The 15,063-nt window shown below is 40.6% G+C and overlaps 1 protein-coding gene across 1 annotated transcript in view; it reads left to right on the top strand.

The window, feature by feature from the left end:
- The window catches only part of pla2g15 (phospholipase A2, group XV), an 11,542-nt gene extending 1,198 nt beyond the window's left edge, over nucleotides 1-10,344 (top strand). The window contains exons 2-6 of the mRNA XM_072664308.1: nucleotides 3,456-3,612; nucleotides 6,312-6,430; nucleotides 6,719-6,817; nucleotides 8,244-8,468; nucleotides 9,090-10,344. Coding sequence (XP_072520409.1) covers nucleotides 3,456-3,612; nucleotides 6,312-6,430; nucleotides 6,719-6,817; nucleotides 8,244-8,468; nucleotides 9,090-9,604 — 1,115 coding nt within the window. The 3' untranslated portion in view covers nucleotides 9,605-10,344. The remainder of the gene's footprint in view (nucleotides 1-3,455; nucleotides 3,613-6,311; nucleotides 6,431-6,718; nucleotides 6,818-8,243; nucleotides 8,469-9,089) is intronic.
- The last annotated feature ends 4,719 nt before the right edge of the window (nucleotides 10,345-15,063 follow it).

Genomic DNA, 15,063 nt, shown 5'->3' with positions numbered 1-15,063 from the left:
AAAAAACTGCAAGTTATACTGTGTATTATTATGTGTGTGTGTGTGTGTGTGTGTGTGTGTGTGTGTGTATGTATATATATGTACATATTTATCTGTAAGTAGTTAGTTAGTTAGTTAGTTAGTTAGTTAGTTAGTAGGCTAAATAGGGATCCGGAAAGGGGAACTAGAACCCGTGGTGCCGGTGCCGGGGCCGGTGCCGGGGTCGGTGCCGGGGCCGGGGCTGGGGTAGCTAGTTAATAGCTACATTTCCCGAAATGACTGATATTTAAAGATATGTGGATTTAGGTTAATTTGCCTCTGGTTCCTTATTGTTTTTGCATGTCAGGGCACTCATGACATGCTGTCATATGATCGAGGGGAAAAAAACTGTGTGACTGAAAAAGCAATGTGACTCATTTGAGCTGTTTCTGAGACGAATTCATGAATTAAATTATTTTCTAGAGCGAGTCCGAGCAGTTTTAGGGTGTAATTTGAGAGCGGAACGATGGAGGAGCGTCAGCTGAAAAACCCGGAGGATTAAAATCACGAAATTCTCGAAACTGAAACAAGGTGGAAAAGTTTGGCTCAGACAGTGAATCTAACCACTAACAGGCGAATATATACAGCGATATTATAAGGTAGAGAATACGTGCTTAATATTATTTAAAAAGAGGAGTTAAAACTGCTGAGAAAATAATAATAATAATAATAATAATTTGTGTAGATTCTATAAACTCGACTGTCTGTTTACAGCTGAGAAAAGTTGCATTCAGCCTCTCGCGAGATCAGGCGCTCATCTCGCGAGAGTGTGGCATGTTGTTATTGTTGACTTGGGTTGAATCGCGAATCGCGACCCTACTCCCTAGGTAGTGCACTAGGGAGGTCGTGACACAACGACCGCAGCGCCCAGGTCGTGATTCTTATAATTAACAGGAGAGAAACGGTGTCTCAGACATGCGCTGTACAACTCCCTGTTGCAGAAATAGTGCACTGTTTGAGTGAGAAAGCCATGATTTAGTGACCTACGTAGTGAAGTATGTAGGGAGTACCAGCCGATTTGGTTCAGACCAGACCAGCTTTTACCAGCACTCTGCTGAAGGTTTTGTTTAGTCCAGCCTTTTTCTTGAAGTGTGACCCTTACAAAAATTAAATGAACTGAACTGAACTCCCCTGCTATGTATTATAGTGTAGTAGATTAATGTAATGTACCATTTCTTAAAAATATTTGATTGCATAATAATCACTATTTAATAATACTTCTATAATCATGTATAATATTTAAACCCTCCTGCAGTGTATGTGTGTATATATTACATATTACTCTGAATGTAGTTTCCTATACATATAGGAATCCTTTAGAGATCCTAGTAGTGTTAGTAAGGTTAAAAAAATAAAGAAAGAAATAAAATTAAAAATAAAATTAAAAATAAAAAAGGTGTGTGTGTTTATATATTTTATTATTATAAAATATTAAAAACATAAAAAATAAACTGCATTACTTTTGCAAATGCCACTTTGTATTTTTACTCTGTACTCTACTCTGTAGAGGATGTTCGCGTATTTACAATAAAAAAAAAAAACATTTTGATTAGAAATGCACAAACCTTTGCACAAGACTGTTGGAGTTCGGTAGAAAAATAGACGTTTTTAATGTATAAAGCCATTCTTTCTTAAAATAAGAATTATATTTTTTGAATTTCACTTTCTATATGATATATTTCTTCATATTTTTTCTTATGAACTTAAAGCTCTTGCCCTGTGAAGGTGGATGAAACATAAACTGAGTTGGCCTTCCTTAAAGCTACGGTTAACTTTCTAATCTGAGAGACGTGACGAGAAGATAGGAGCAAGTAAATTCAACTGGGCTGTTTCAACAACAAAAAGTCAATGAAAAGTATCTGGGAGGCTTTATCGGGCGTAAGGCCGCTGTTTGCACACGTACTGATAAGCAGGGAGGGTAAAAAAGGAGCTAATCCAGCAGCTTCCTTCGGGTCTGTGGTCTCAGCACACACCGAAAAGCCAAGATTGGTGTTCACAAACAGTCCAGAGTGTTTCACGTACATGTGAATGTAGTAGAGAGAAATCGGGCTGATACGATCTCATGAGTGTTTGATCATCAGCTAATAAAGAGATAAGACACAACGGGCTTATCAGACTAAGCTGATCATAATGCCTCACACAGTAGCAGTGAAGTGCCCTTAGATCAGTACAGACATGATGCAGCATTTTTCTGCAGGGGGTATCAACTTTACTACAAGACTATATGATTATTGGGGTTATAAGCACATTACACATCATTAATAAGCAGTTATAACACAAATAAATGTCAGTCTGTGTTAAACCTCCCAGCTTCAGCAGACCTTTCTCCATAGACTCCTACCATTGAACCCCAATCAGGATCAGTCTTTTACTCACAGATCATCTCCTGGTTTGATTTCCTCCTGTTTAGCTTGATCTCAGATCATCTCAGAAGGCCCGTGTGCATTTATTAACGAGTTATTAACACTAATAAACAGCAGAAAGGCTCTTATCAGCCTTAGTTAATGAAGATCAGCACTGCTGAAAATGTGAAGCTCAGCAACATCGCTCAGAGCTCAGACTGTGAGAATAGTCTCCTCATACGTTAATGAGCTGATCAGATGATCATTAGTGAGTAATTAAGGCTCCTGTTGGGGTTCAGCTGTAGTCAGGTATTACAGCTCACAGGTAGAGCACAGACTGATGGAGAACCCGCAGTAAGATCAGGAAGCAGCAGCGTCAGAGCTTTGACAGTATGGAGCAATTTGGGGCCGTAACAGTAACTGGTCACTGCGGCTCTTGTAATGTACACTATATGTCCAAATGTTTATGGACACCGCTACACATGAATGCATTTAGCTACTTTTATGTTGCATATACACAGCTTGGATAGCCACTACCAATAGAATCAGACTATCTGGAGCAGATAAACATTCAGTCCTTTGGCACCATGGCTAATGTCAGTCCCCCAGCATTGAGCTGTGGAGCAGTGGAAGAACTGTGTTCTCTAGAATAATGGATGGTGGAGTTGGGGATGGTGAGGTAGGATGGTGATCATCATCCAACGTCTTTATCTCACTAAAGCAATGTTCCTCCAAAATCCAGTAGAAAGTCTTCTTCTCTGGACAGTAGAGTCAGTTGCTCCAACAAAAGCAGGAGGAACTCTTTTTAATACCCTTGATTTCAGAAGAGACAATGAACAAGCAGATGTCCCAATACTTTTGTCCTCATAGTGTTTGGGTTGGAACTGATTAAAAATGATTTAATGCTTCATTAATCATTACTAAACACTTATATATTCATAATGTTTATTATTTTACATCTTAGATTAATGAGCTTCCTACCAATTCTTAATGTGCTGATCAGATCTTATAGTTCTCAGAACATTTAGTCCAGCACAGTTCTGTTATCTAAACAACTCTAACTGGACCTTTCCTGTGGTCATTGTTGCTCTGTAGTTCCAGGGGATCTAGGGAATCAGCTGGAGGCAAAGCTGGACAAGCCCAGTGTTGTCCACTACATCTGCTACAAGAAGACAGATGAGTACTTCACACTGTGGCTTAACTTGGAGCTGCTGGTGCCCGTGGCCATCGACTGCTGGATAGATAACATGAGGTGAGGAGCTGAGTGAACGTGCCTGCTGAACATCCAGCAGTAGATCACGTTAAAAATTAGATGGTCCTCAAAATTAATAATACACTGCAGAATAAAACCACACATTTGTTTCAGAACTATCAAACAAATCTTGAATAATTAGTAATTAATAATTTTATATTTATTCAGACTGGAGTAGATGTTTGATTGTTGGGACGAAATGAGAAGTAAGATTTAAAAGTCTGTCTAGAAGACACTTACTAAAATAACTAATTAAAAGGAGAGAGCCAGAAGGTAACACAGACACGGGCGCAGCCTGAAACACTGCCATCCATCCGCTCCACCGTCCACAAACCTGAGCGATCGCGGGTAAGGGGTGGGCGACAGCTTCACCATCTCAGTCTGCTACAGTTCCCAGTGTCTGTGAACCCCTGGACCTACAACCTTTATCTGAGGGGAAACATTAATTACCGTATTACTAAACTAAACAGATGAGATTCAGCCTAGATTTAAAGATTGAGACTGTGTCTGAGTCCCGAACATTGTCTGGAAGGTTATTCCAGAGCTGGGGGGCTTTATAAGAAAAGGCTTTTGCCCCTGCTGAGGTTTTCTGAATTTTGGGAACTACTAAGAAGCAGCACCCTGAGATCTAAGTAATCTTGATGGTTCATAATAGGTAAGAAGATCTCTCCGGTACTCAGGAGCGAGGCAGAGTAGGGCTTTGTAGTCAATAGTAGAATTTTAAAATCTATAGGGAATTTAACTAGTTAACTAGTTTTTTAAGGCTGCAGCATTTTAAACTAGTTGAAGTTTACTGAGGTTCCTGCTGGGAGACATTGACATAGTAGTGCATTACAGTAATCTAGCCTTGAGGTGATGTAACCATGTAATCTAATTCATCTAATTCTTCTGCATCCTGTAGAGATGAGGAATTTCTTAGTTTGGCAATGTTTCTAAGATGTAGAAAGGCTGTCCTACTAATGTTGCTCAAATGATGGATTTGAGTCAAATGACACCAAGATTTTCAGCTGCTAGAAATCAAAAGCCAGATCTAACATCAGGTCTGATCAAGTTTATTTCTTGCGGCTTTGGGGCCCAAATGGCGAAACTCTGTTTTGGTATGGTTCAGAAGGAGGAAGTTATGTGACCTCTAGTGTTGTACATCCTTTACACAGTCCTCTGTTTTCTTTAATCTAGGTTTCTCATCAGGTTTGTCTGATCTATACATATACAGCTGTGAAAACTTTCATCTGCATAACTATAGACGTTAACGCCACGGTTGCTTATAACTACGCCCAGTGGCAACATGTAAAATGTAAATAGCAGCGGCCCTAAAATAGAGCCTTGCAGAACTCCACATCTCACTTTTGTATGAGTGATAACCACAGTGATCACTGTGATCTTCAGTAATTGGCTGGACCCTGAGCTCCCTCAGTGATATCATATCAGTTTGGAAGGAGTAGTTACTGCAGTTACTGCAGTTGTTCCAGTTATGGGAAACGGTGCAGTTGCTGTTGAAGGTTTCATCACAGCTGCTGTGGTTTTAGGTTCTCTGAGGAAATTGAGTAAATATATAACCATTAAGAAAACAAAGGTGAGATTTAGCAAGTGTTTGCTTCCTGTTTTTAACAAGAAGTGAAACACTGAAACATGATCCAACATCTCAACGTCTTCCACCCCTGCCGATTTATTACAAATTAGATATATCTGTGAAGGCTTTAGGTTCAGATAAATCTGATTAACCTATTAGCACCATGCGCCTAATGCCAGGCGTGGGCTAGAGGGGTGTAAAGCCCCCCAGCATTGAGCTGTGGAGCAGTGGAAGAACTGTGTTCTCTGGAATGATGGATGATGGAGCTCCATCCAGTACTTTTGGGATGAGTTGGGGATGATGAGGTGGGTTGGTGATCATCCTTCAACATCATGACCTCACTAACGCTCTTGTCGCTGAATCCAATCAGATCCTCACAGCAATGGTCCTCCAAAATGTAGTGGAAAGACAGTTACTCCAACAGAAGCAGGATCAGCTATTTTAATACCCTTCATTTCAGAAGAAGCAGTGAACAAGCAGGTGTCCCAATACTTTTGTCCATATAATGTAGAAGACTTCAGACTTGCATCGCTACATTGTGCAACACTAAAGAAGCAAACTTCAGACACCAGAAATGGCCGATTACCTGCTGTCGATCCATTAGTATTTGGACAGTAATGCTTGATTTGTGTACATCAGTGATTGAGATTGAAGTGTAGACTCCCAGCCTTAATTCAAGGGGCTTAACCACCCAACAGCACTCCTTCAGTTACAAACGTTGTGTCACTGTACAAATACTTATGGTCTTGGCTGTACATTTGGCCTTTACAGACATTCATTTTAAGGCTCGTTATTCAGAAATTACTATAAAGGTAATGTGAGAATTTTGAAAGTGAGAAATGTGGACCTGTGGGCTGGTTTCCCAGACAGGGATTAAGGTCTGCTTGTGGACTATATTATTTATCCAATAGAAACTCTCCATTCAAAACGCAGAGTAGTCCAGGACACGGCTTAATTCTCGTCCCAGAAACCGGCCCATAGACTGATTGGCCTTAGGTGGCCTTGGGCTTAGTTGGTCGAGAGACAATTACAACATTCATTTCATGCCGTTATAATATAAGCATGTAGTAATTGCGGTCTGAAAGCATGGCTAACTGGGGAACGCTCTGTGCTGTGTTTTGCTCAACAGGCTGATCTACAATAGCACCACTCATCTGACGGAAGGTCCTCCAGGTGTGGATGTCCGAGTGCCTGGCTTTGGGAAGACGTTCGGCCTGGAATATCTGGACCCAAGCAAACGCAGTGTGGGTGAGTACCGACCGGTCATGGCCATGTATCGGATTGATGGCAGCGGAAAATGCTGGACTGGATATCTGGGGGAAAAGACATGTAACATAGGGCCCAGTCCATACCCTTCCCCATCCAAACTCAGCCTTTCTTAGTGGTCCAGCCTTTACCCGTACTGGTCAGCGTGGTCATGAACCACGTTCATTATAATATAACCAAGTGAGACGCTGAAAAACAATGAGACAGTACAGATGAACCCACAGCTGTCCAGTGTGTATGGCTCTTTGACTGTCCTTTTGTCTGTTGTAGGCATGTACTTCTTCACTATAGTGCAGGCAATGGTGGAGTGGGGTTATACCAGGGATGAAGATGTCCGAGGAGCGCCCTACGACTGGAGGAAAGCTCCAAGTGAGTATTAGTGGTGTAAGAAAAAACATTGATATGTTAAAGTATCGTGATATTACGTTTTGCAGTACTGTACTGTACTGTATCCGTTTTCAAACGCAATCTGCTGGTCTCGTATAGCTGGTTTACATGTACACTACATTTCCAGTGGCACACTCGCGTGGCAGTGACTAATATGGCTCCCTATAGATCTTTCTTACAGTCACTGTTGTATTGTCTGATTTACATTACATTTACGGCATTTAGCAGACGCTCTTCTCCAGAGCGACTCACAAACGTGCTTTGCTATTTATTCAAGAAGAACCTCAGCTAGTTTGAATAGACTAAAAATTCAAAGATCCTCTAAGTTTAGACTCTACTAAATATACGTCAGTAAGGAGTCCACGCTGCTATTCACCCATGTTCTGTGATTTTTACAATTATTTTTACAATCAACTGTCTACAGTATAAAAACACACAGTCATGTGCATTAAAATGCCTGCAGCATTTAGCACATTGCTCGCCAATCTTCAGCATTCCTCAAAAATCTTCATTGGGCTTCAGCACAGCCAACAGGAGGGCAGTTAACATGTCTGGAAGTCCTGAAGTCCCTACAACATGGGCAGGAAGGGTAGTTTGTATTGGTGTGTGCTCTTCTAAAGAGTGTGTGTATATGTGTGTGTGTATATATGTGTGTGTGTATATATGTGTGTGTGTATATGTGTGTGTGTGTATATATGTGTGTATATATGTGTGTGTGTATATGTGTGTGTGTGTGTGTGTGTGTGTGTTTCCATATCCTGTCATTTATAATTCTTAGGAAGAAAGAAGATCGGGATTGGACAGAAATCTAATATTAATAACCAATAAATAAAATAATAATATCCAATGAAGCAAATTCAGACAAGAAAATTGCAGTTGGTGCATCTTTTTAGTTTTAATTTTTAATTATTAGTTTACACGTAAAGTGGATCATTTTGTGTTGTATTTAAACTCAAGTCAAGTCAAATTTATTTGTATAGCGCTTTTTACAACTGTTGTCACAAAGCAGCTTTACATAATTAGTACTTAATTACATAATTAGTACTTAATACATAATTACATAAGTACTTATTTAAACCTCAGCCACTAGATGGCAGTACTATTCTCCACTGTTCTGATTGGATAAAAAGTGAACAACTCTCTTACTCAGATTTTGATGCACGTTGTGTTTTTATACTGTAGACAGTTGATTGTAAACCTGATTGTAAAAATCACAGAATATCACCTTGCTCACAGTGTCGCAATTTACTGCATCGTAACCCCTGAATCTCACCAGTACACACAGCCTTAGTGACCCAGCACTGCCTTAAGCACCACGGACACGACGGCCCTAACACAAGCACTAAGCACTTTTCTGCTTGACTGCAAGTATTGAACTAAATCTGTTGTTGTTTTGGTGACTTTTCAGACGAGAATAAGGAGTACTTCTTAAACTTGCAGAACATGATTGAGGACATGGCGAAGACGTACGGGGGGCCGGTGGTTCTTATAGCTCATAGCATGGGCAACATGTACACACTGTACTTCCTCAACCAACAGCCACAAGCCTGGAAGGACAAATACATCAAAGCCTTTGTGTCTCTGGGTCCACCGTGGGCAGGTGTGGCCAAGACGCTGAGGGTCATGGCAAGCGGTAAGAGCCGACTTTCTTTGCGTTTATATTAGAGGAGACAGAGTATGTTGCTGGTTTCAGACCCGAGGAGTTTGATCGTAGCTGGCAGAGTATTGAGGTGGGACCCTCAAATTTTGTGTTTCTGATATACACTCAATGGCCAAAAGTATTGGGACACCTGGTCATTCAGAGTTTCTTCTGAAATCAAGGGTAATAAAAAGGGCTTAACTGTTCCTAGTGTCCAGAGAGGGCTTTCTGCTAGATTTTAGAGGACCATTGCTGTGAGGATTTGATTGCATTCGGCAACAGTGAGGTCAGGATGTTGGATAATGATGATGATGATCACCACATCATCCCAAAAGTACTGGTTGGAGCACCATCCATCGTTCCACAGAACACAGTTCCACTCTTCCCTCTGACCCACGCCTGGCATTAGGCAGCATGTTGCCAATAGGGCCATGTTTGTTGATCTGCTCCAGAGAGTCCTATTCTATTGGCAGTATTTCTTCTCTACAGGGACTAGACAAGCTCTCTTTCAGCAACTGGTGCAACCTAAAGTAGCCGAACGCTTTGACTAGACGGCTCTGATTTTAGATACTGGTCTAAATTTGCTTCTGGGCTAAACACTTCTTCTATTTTTAGGCGACAACAACCGCATTCCGGTCATCAGCCCGCTGAAGATCCGCTCCCAGCAGCGCACGGCCGTCTCCACTGCCTGGCTCTTCCCGTACGCCCACACCTGGCCCAGCGACATGGTCCTGGTCAGCACCCCCAGCGCCAACTACACAGTCAAGGACTATCAGCACTTCTTCAAGGACATTGGCTACGAGGACGGCTGGTCGATGCGGGAGGACACAGAGCCTTTGGTGAGCGCGCTGGAGGCCCCGGGGGTGGCCGTGCACTGCCTGTACGGGACGGGCATACCCACGGCGCAGGCCTACACCTACACGACGTTCCCAGACGCGGAGCCCAGCACGGTGGTGAACGGTGAGGGCGACGGAACGGTCAACATGCTCAGCGCCGTCCAGTGCAAGCGCTGGAAAACCCAGCAGAAGCAGCCAGTCCGGCTGCTGGAGTTGCCTGGAAACGAGCATGTGGCCATGCTCCAGAACTTCACCACCGTCTCCTACATTAAGTCTGTGCTGTTCTCCCCTTGAGGCGTGCATTAGCCGTAGAAACCGTCCTCCTCAGACCTCCCCTTGAGCTAAAGAAGTCACCAAGGATAATGCAAAGTTTCCTGACCGGGAAAAAAAAAAAAGAAGAAAAGACCCCATTCAGCTTCTCAGACAGATTTGGCACGTGAGGTTCGCCGCTTCTGACTATTTGGTTTCTTAAGATGCTTCAGTGGAAGGCGTGTCGTTTTTCAGGTCTGTTTGTGGACTGTGAATTTACCTGAATCTGGTAGTTTAGGGACGTTGGAAGATTAGTGGAGTTCTTGTGACGCAGAGGAAATCGAGATGCGCTTTCTGAAATGCAGAGCAGTTTTATGTTTTTTTTGTTTTTTTTTTTAAGTTATAAATGTATCAATATTTAATATAAATTTTAGACCAAATGTTCAGTCAGTCTGTGCCATTCGAACTGATACTAACGCTAAGGTGCCTGTGATTTTTCCGAACCGAGGGGAATCATTATCATTATTATTATAACTGTGTTAGAACTATTTTCCCTTTTATTGTTGTTGATTTCACCCACAACACCGTTTCCCCAGTTTACCAGTGTTGGAAAAAAAAATCAGATGTTACATTTTGATTCTTGGCCGTTTCTGCTCTTGTGTTTCCTTTCTCCAGATCTATCGCCAGCCTGGCTCAGCGTCGCTTTTCTCGACACAGATTAAATGATGAGGTTGGAACTGAACTCCTTTCACTTAATGTGCAATAAAAGCTTTTTATTTTTTAAAGATGAGCTGTTTTTTTTAATGAGAATTTTAACCCAAATAGATCAACAATTGAGGAGTTCAGCCTTCAAACCATAATAAATGGCTTCCTCAAAAAAATGCTAATTCTCCCCGAGTGGCAATTGCTCTAGATTAATTAAAAACTAAGACTGTCTGTTCTTCACCAGAATAGGATTTAAGCTGAGCTACACTCTTTTAAAAAAGGGTTCTTCACTGGATCCGCAGTTCTATGAAGAACCGTCAGCTTGTTTAGCACCTTTTTAAGCTTTAGAAAGGTTCTTCACACTCCCATTTCCAAAAATTGTCCTTTTTAAAGAACCCTTCAGTTTAGGCTCTGCAGTCTAATGCACTGCACTACTATGGTCACAAGCTCGAATACCAAGCCATGCTGCTTTGCCATCGGTGGCCGGAGTCTGAGGGAGCACAACCGCCCGCACTCTATTCCCCTCATCACTCTGGGTGTTACGGGGTGTTGGCCAGCACCGGTCTGTTAGGTGGTGCTGGGGGGCTTGCGCTTTCCTCCGAGGGTGTCGGCTGCCTTTGCAGTTTAAAAAAAGGCGTCACATGTATCGGAGGAAACGTGTTAAGGCCTTGCCCTCCTAGTGTCGGGAGCGTTGCTAGAGCTAGGGGAAGTTATGTACAGGTGGGTTGATTGGCAGGATCAGATTGGGAGGGGGAAAAGGGGACAATTTAACAAATTATGTTTTTATTTTATTATTTTTTAAGATTTATTGGCTGTGAAAAAGAAAGCCAGTGTCAAAATGTCATGATCTTTCTTTTCAACACAGTCAGATTGCACAGAGCTCCATATCTAGGCATCCGTTCGTGGTGGAAGTTCAGTTGGACTGGCTTTTCCTTTTGCAATAATGCTTTTCTCATAGCAAAACCCAACAGGTGGACAGGTGGGCAGCAGGGTGGGCCTCCAGAAGCAGGATTGAGAAATACTGCCCTAAGGCATGTCCCATAACTTCACTGTTCTTGCCAATGCATTGTCTCAGACCTCCACAGTCCCTTCCTGTGCACTCAGCTTTAATCTGTGTCCAGAAGCGACCTGCAGACTCATTTAAATGCTGTTCTGTTAGCGGCCGTTCCCCAGCTCTGTGACTATGACCGTTACTCTTCGATGTTACTTTAGTAAGTTTTTTAAAAGTTTATGGTTTTAGAAGCGAATATTTTACTTGGTGTACCTTTTAAAACCGCTGTTTGGTGGCAGATGCTCAGAAACTGAAGTGGCTGTGCTATACCCTGACTGATTTTTTAATCTGGCTGTACTCTTCATTGTGCACACCGCTATTCCGTTAGATCTCTGTGGCATTAAGCTTCATTTATTTTCTAGTTTTCCTCCTAGAATAAAAGTCCTCACTCCTATATGCAGATGCACAAGCAGGTCTGATTGGGTTCAGCAGGGTATGGCACAGCCACTTCGGTTTCTGAGCATCTGCAGACAGCAGGGTAGTGCTGAAATCTAGCCACAAAAAAGGAAAATCACTGAAATCGGCTTCTGAACGTGTGCCTGTGGTCCAGATTTGACACTGTTTAAGATTTCAGGGTTACAACAGATAAAGTGGCCCAAACTTCACACTTCTGAACTGCATTTTTGACCATGTCCATTTGGACTGGGTCACCTCGCAGCTAATCCCATATTTCATATCCCAAGTTTCAGGGCCCCAAATCCGAACTGAAATGTCTGATTCTGTGTGTTTTCGCCGTTCACACTGCCACACTGACCCAGTTTACGCCTGGTCGCTTCATCTGTCTTTGAGTATCGGGATTATAGCTGGATATAGCTGGATATGGGGTCGAACCCCACAAACATCTGCAAGTGTAAACGAAGGCACCCGAGACTCATTCACACCAGATATTAGTCCCACCACTCAAACCACTTCAGCAGGAGGTCTGAGACGCATAAGGGCCACGTTATAGCAGTGTAAACCCATCCGGCTCTCCAAGACGGTGAGCGAATTTGCATATTCTGTCCCACACGGCAATCAGATTTCAGTCTGACTAACAGGAGACGGATTTGACTAACGAGTGTAAACACGTGTGGCTAAAATCTCAGGATATAATCTAGATACTAATCAAGTGAAGTGGAAACGGGGTAATGTTTCTGTGTCTGATATGGAGAAATAGATCAGATTTTGGGTGGAACAGCAGGTTTAACGGTGAAGTAGTCTTTTTTTTTTTCCTATATAAAAGGTTTCTCCAAAACTGAATATGGGTGTTATGATATCAGACCAATCATATGTTTCATTTAATTGTATTTTTTTCTTTGTGTTCCTGTAAACTGATCAACTGCCTGATTTGCATGCACTTATGTTACAGTCTGTCAGTAAACAGTATAAACTGAGATTAGAGTATTTCTACCAATGAGCCTTTAAAGTCATGATCTGCAGTTTTAAAGTTGCCCAACACCGGTTTTGTCCAGGGGGTGGTACTAGTGAGCAACTGTACCTCTAGCTGCATGTGTTGAGCATAAAATCATAATAAATATATAAATACATTTTCCCAGCAGATGAGAAACACATCAGGGTAATCCACCAGCCTAGTTCTTACAGCTTCGTTTTCTTTTAGATTCAGACATGAACCAAAGACCAAAGCATGAAAACAGGTCCAGTGTCCCCAGCTATACTGCCAGTGTTCTGTTTACTGAAAAAGAAAGAAAAAGGCCTTTTTATGGTCAGCAGATTTGTAAGAACTCAATGGAACCTCTTCTCTCCTGATGGATAAAAACTCTCTTGGGCAATTTTTGTATATTGAAAAAGAAAAAAAAACAACACCACATTGAGAACCTCTATATACATGTACAGGTGTCCAATGACCAGGTGTCCATTAGAGTGGGCGAGACCAAGGTTACAGCAGAGCCCACTCGAATCAGTGTGTTGTATCAGTGCACTGACCGTTTTCAATACAATGAACAATGCTGTGTAAAGCAAAGACTGTGGTGTGTGTGTGAGTCATCTTTTGCTGGTGTGCTACGGGTTCGAGTAGGTGTGTGTGTGGAGTCGTAAAACTGGTTAGTCCCTGTAGGTAGACGAAAGCGATCGCTGTAAAATCCCCTGCAAATGAGGTACGAAGTCCTGCGTTGAGCAGGGTGCTGAAAAATAAAAATTAAATGTGATGTGAAGCTGAAGTGGATAACAGACACTATGATTTAGAGGTCAGCACTAAAACAGGTCAATTGCAGTAATGTGCCGTAAAATAAAGTATACGGTCAGAACAACCCTTAACGTACGCAGAACAGCCCAAAGCAAGAGTTCAGTGTTTTATATTAAGCCTTAATATAAATATTCAGGAACCCAAATGATTTATACTGTCAGTTCTGTGCAGTATACATATGCAGTGATCAGTATGAACTGTTCGGTATCCACAGTGAATTCTTCTGTACCGACCATGCATTATCCATTATAACTTTAGTTTTTAGTACGAATTATTCAATTATTCAGAATCCACTATGAATGATTATGCATCTTCTATAAATTATTCAGTATCCACAATTAATAGTTTAGTATCTACAATACATTTCAGTATCCACTATGAATTAATTTGTATACATTATATATTATTTAATATTTTCAGTATCCACTATGAATTATTTAGTATCTACAATACATTATTCAGTATCCACTTTGAAATATTTAATGTTTTCAGTTTCCCCAAAATTTTGCTGTAGCCACCATGGATTCTAGTTTTCAGTATGAATTATTTAGTATCCACTGTAAAGTATTCAGTATTCTCTATGAATTATTCTGTACTTACTATGCATTGTTTAGTATCCACTATGAATTATTCTGTATTTACTATAAATTATTAAATGTTCACATTAAATTTTAGTATCCACTATGAATTATTCAGTATTTAGTATAAAATTCAGTATTCACACACATGATTTAGTATCCACTATGAATTGTTTAGCATCTACTATATATTAATCAGTATCCACTATGAATTATTCTATAGCCACCAAAGATTCCTTAGTATCCACTATGAATTATTCAGTATTTAGTATAAAATTCAGTATTCACAAGAATGATTCAGTATCCACAATTAATTGTTTAGTATCTACAATACATTATTCAGTATCCACTATGAATTAATCTGTATACATTATATATTATTTAATGTTTTTAGTATCCACTATGAATTATTTAGTATCTACAATACATTATTCAGTATCCACTATGAAATATTTAATGTTTTCAGTATCCACTAAGATTTTTGCTGTAGCCACCATGGATTCTAGTTTTCAGTATGAATTATTCAGTATCCACCATGAAGTATTTAGTATCCACTGTAAAGTATTCAGTATTCTCTATGAATTATTCTGTATTTACTATAAATTATTAAATGTTCACTATGAAAGTTTTAGTATCCACTATGAATTATTCCGTATTTAGTATAACATTTCAGTATTCACATGAATGATTTAGTATCCACTATGAATTGTTTAGCATCTACTATATATTAATCAGTATCCACTATGAATTATTCTATAGCCACCAAAGATTCCTTAGTATCCACTATGAATTATTCAGTATTTAGTATAAAATTCAGTATTCACAAGAATGATTCAGTATCCACAATTAATTGTTTAGTATCTACTATATATTAATCAGTATCCACTATAAATTGATCTATAGCCACAATGGATTCTTTAGTATCCTCTGGTAATGATTCTGTACTCACTATGAATTATTCAGTATCCACCACAAATTATTTAACACT

This window comes from Salminus brasiliensis, chromosome 19, assembly GCF_030463535.1.
Source record: "Salminus brasiliensis chromosome 19, fSalBra1.hap2, whole genome shotgun sequence".
Taxonomy (NCBI): Eukaryota; Metazoa; Chordata; class Actinopteri; order Characiformes; family Bryconidae; genus Salminus; species Salminus brasiliensis.
This window is presented reverse-complemented; position numbering and strand designations above follow the sequence as displayed.